The sequence below is a fragment of the Zerene cesonia genome, unplaced genomic scaffold, assembly GCF_012273895.1.
Source record: "Zerene cesonia ecotype Mississippi unplaced genomic scaffold, Zerene_cesonia_1.1 Zces_u010, whole genome shotgun sequence".
NCBI lineage: Eukaryota > Metazoa > Arthropoda > Insecta > Lepidoptera > Pieridae > Zerene > Zerene cesonia.
The window spans coordinates 196823-199754 of record NW_024045140.1 but is presented as its reverse complement, the minus strand read 5'-3'; the positions used below and the strand labels follow the sequence as shown (position 1 = coordinate 199754).

The 2932-nt window shown below is 36.9% G+C and overlaps 1 protein-coding gene across 1 annotated transcript in view; it reads left to right on the top strand.

The window, feature by feature from the left end:
* The window catches only part of LOC119839211, a 13933-nt gene that overhangs the window by 5300 nt on the left and 5701 nt on the right, over nt 1–2932 (top strand). The window contains exons 5-8 of the mRNA XM_038365430.1: nt 2–53; nt 1218–1324; nt 1932–2048; nt 2666–2691. Coding sequence (XP_038221358.1) covers nt 2–53; nt 1218–1324; nt 1932–2048; nt 2666–2691 — 302 coding nt within the window. The remainder of the gene's footprint in view (nt 1; nt 54–1217; nt 1325–1931; nt 2049–2665; nt 2692–2932) is intronic.

Here is a 2932-nt window from a genome sequence, read left to right as displayed (position 1 = left end):
TCTGGCCGCCGTGCTGCGCGAGGGACGCTTGGTTCCATAGATCCTGCTTGCAGGTAGTTGAAAAAAAACGAGAAATTATCCTGCCTCGTGATCAAATTTTTTCTATTCTTTCAAAAATTTGTCATTTATAAAGCATTTCAATGCTATAAAACTAAAAATTAGAATTAACGACTTTTTAACGGATTTTAAACGCCATTTATACATAGTACCTGGATGACCGAGCTTTTCTCGGTATTTTTTTTTTTTTTGTTTTTTTATAAATTGTGTTTTTTGGAAATTATATTTAAGTATTATTATTCGCCAATAGATGTCAGGAAGAGTCATAATAAATTGGGACTACTCAAACGCCCTATTTGTTAAAAAAATTTAAGTCGATAAAACACGAATATGACATTTTCTAAAAAAGATTCCTAGCTAGATCGATTTATCGCCCCCGAAGACCCCTATATACTAAATTTCATGAAAATCGTTGGAGCCGATTCCGAGATTCCAATTATATATATATGTCTGTGGCTGAGTAATAATTAAACTAGCTGTAACCCGCGGTTGAAACCGCGTAAGTCCGTATCCCGTAGGAATATCGGTATAAAAAGTGCCTATGTGTTATTTCAGTTGTCCAACTATCTACGAAGCAAAATAGTATTATTATTCACCAATAGATGTCAGGAAAAAAAAAACACGAATATGACATTTTCTAAAAAAAATTCCTAGCTAGATCGATTTATCGCCCCGAAACCCCCTGTATACTAAATTTCATGAAAATCGTTGGAGCCGATTCCGAGATTCCAATTATATATATATATATGTATATATATATATATATACAAGAATTGCTCGTTTAAAGGTATAAGATTACTGTTCAAAAAATAATGCACAGAAATAGTCTGTTTTTTGTCTTATTATATCTACAAATTTTCTTGTTAAATGTAGGTATTTGATGGAAAAATATTTGGAAAGTATTGTACATAAAATTTATTTTATTACTAGTCGTTCGTCCCGGCTCTGCCTGCTTATCAAGATTCCTGCGTTATCCCAAGGGAGCATTAAATCAAGATAAAAAGTATCCTATCACCCAATTCAGCTCACATCCTGTCTGTATATCAAATCTCATCCAAATTCGTTCAGTAGTGATGATGAGTTCTGAACACGATTGACGGACAAACATTCAAACAAACAAACTTTCAAGTTAATAATATTAGTGTTGATATCTTTTCCAGCGTATGGCCCTAAGTGCGGGCATGCACTATCTCAAATGTCCACTCTGCAACGACAAAGAGCAGTTCCTCAGTGCTGTTATGGGTCAAGGGTATTATATACCCGACAGGTAGGCAATATATCTATCTGCTATATAAACACTAGCCGCGCCCCGCGGTTTCACCCGCGTAAATCCGTATCCCGTAGGAATTTCGGGATAAAAAGTTGCCTATATGTTATTCCGTGAGGTTTATAGCAAAGAAAATTCGAGAAAAATTTCAACAGAAAGGCGGAAATTTTTCAGATACAGCCATCTGGTGGCGAAACATAGTTCGCCGGGTTTTGCTAGTTATATATATATATAAAAGAAAGTGATGTTAGTTACGCTATTTATAACTTAAGAACGAATTAACCGATTTCGGCTGAAATTTTGTGCAGAGGTAGCATAGAATCGGAAATCCCACTCATTCCCAATTGGAAATCTAAGGGTCCGTTTTTCCTGCGACTACGCGGGCAGGTCCGCGGGCGGAATTCAATCGATTCCATAGTCTTTGCGTGAAACAGCAACAAACACACACACACACACACACACACACACACATCCTTACAAACTTTCGCATTTATAATATTAGTAGGAAGTAGGATAGTAGAATAAATAAACGTATAGGGATAGCAATTAGTAGGATACACAGGTGAAGCTTATAAAAGCTATTTATAATTATATATTCTATTTTCAGAGACGCAGCGTGGGAGCTGGAGCAGAACGCGTTCGCAGAGATCTATGAGAGGAGAGTCGCGTGCAACATGGCGGACTGTAGCTGTCCTCAGGGGAGAGAATATGATGCGGATAATGGGTAATTCAACAATTAATTGTCCAATAATAAATAATTGTAATGGGAAATGGTCCTTTTCTCAGTAATTATAAGCTGCCTACATCCTGCTAGTCCTACTAATCCTACTAATATTATAAATGCGAAAGTTTGTAAGGATGTGCATGTGTTTGTTGGTCTTTCACGCAAAAACTACTGAACCGATTGCAATGAAATGCGGTACGTAGATAGCTTGACAACTGGAATGACGTATAGGCAACTTTTTATCCCGATATTTCTACGGGATATGGAGTTACGCGGGTGAAACCGCGGGGCGCAGCTAGTCTAATATATAAAATTCTCGTGTCACAGTTTTCGTTGCCATACTCCTCCGAAACGGCTTGACCGATTTTGATGAAATTTTTTGTGCTTATCCGGTATCTATGAGAATCGGCCAACATCTATTTTTCATACCCCTAAATGATAAGAGTAAGTTTGCCGGGTGCAGCTAGTCTTATATATAAAAATCAATTACTGTTCGTTAGTCTCGCTAAAATTGGAGAGTGGCTGGGCTGATTTTGATAATTTTGGTTTTGATGCATTCATACTAGTCCAGGGAAGGTTTAAAAGGTAAAAAATACGGATAAATGTTTCGAAAAAAGGTCAATGGCGTTGCGAAGTTCGCTGGGTCAGCTAGTATTTAATATTGATATAATTCAAAAAGAGTAATTACAGAGTTTGTCGCCGGTTCTTCCCTGCAGAAACTGCCTTCCGAACCGGTGGGAAATGTTATAACTGTGTTATGACGATTCTAAAGTGCTTCTATAAGAAGTCTAATTGAATAAATGATAGTCTGAAATTGTGTTAAAAGAAACCCCAACAAAATCCGTTGCGTAGCTTTAAAGATCTAAACATACATAGGGACATAG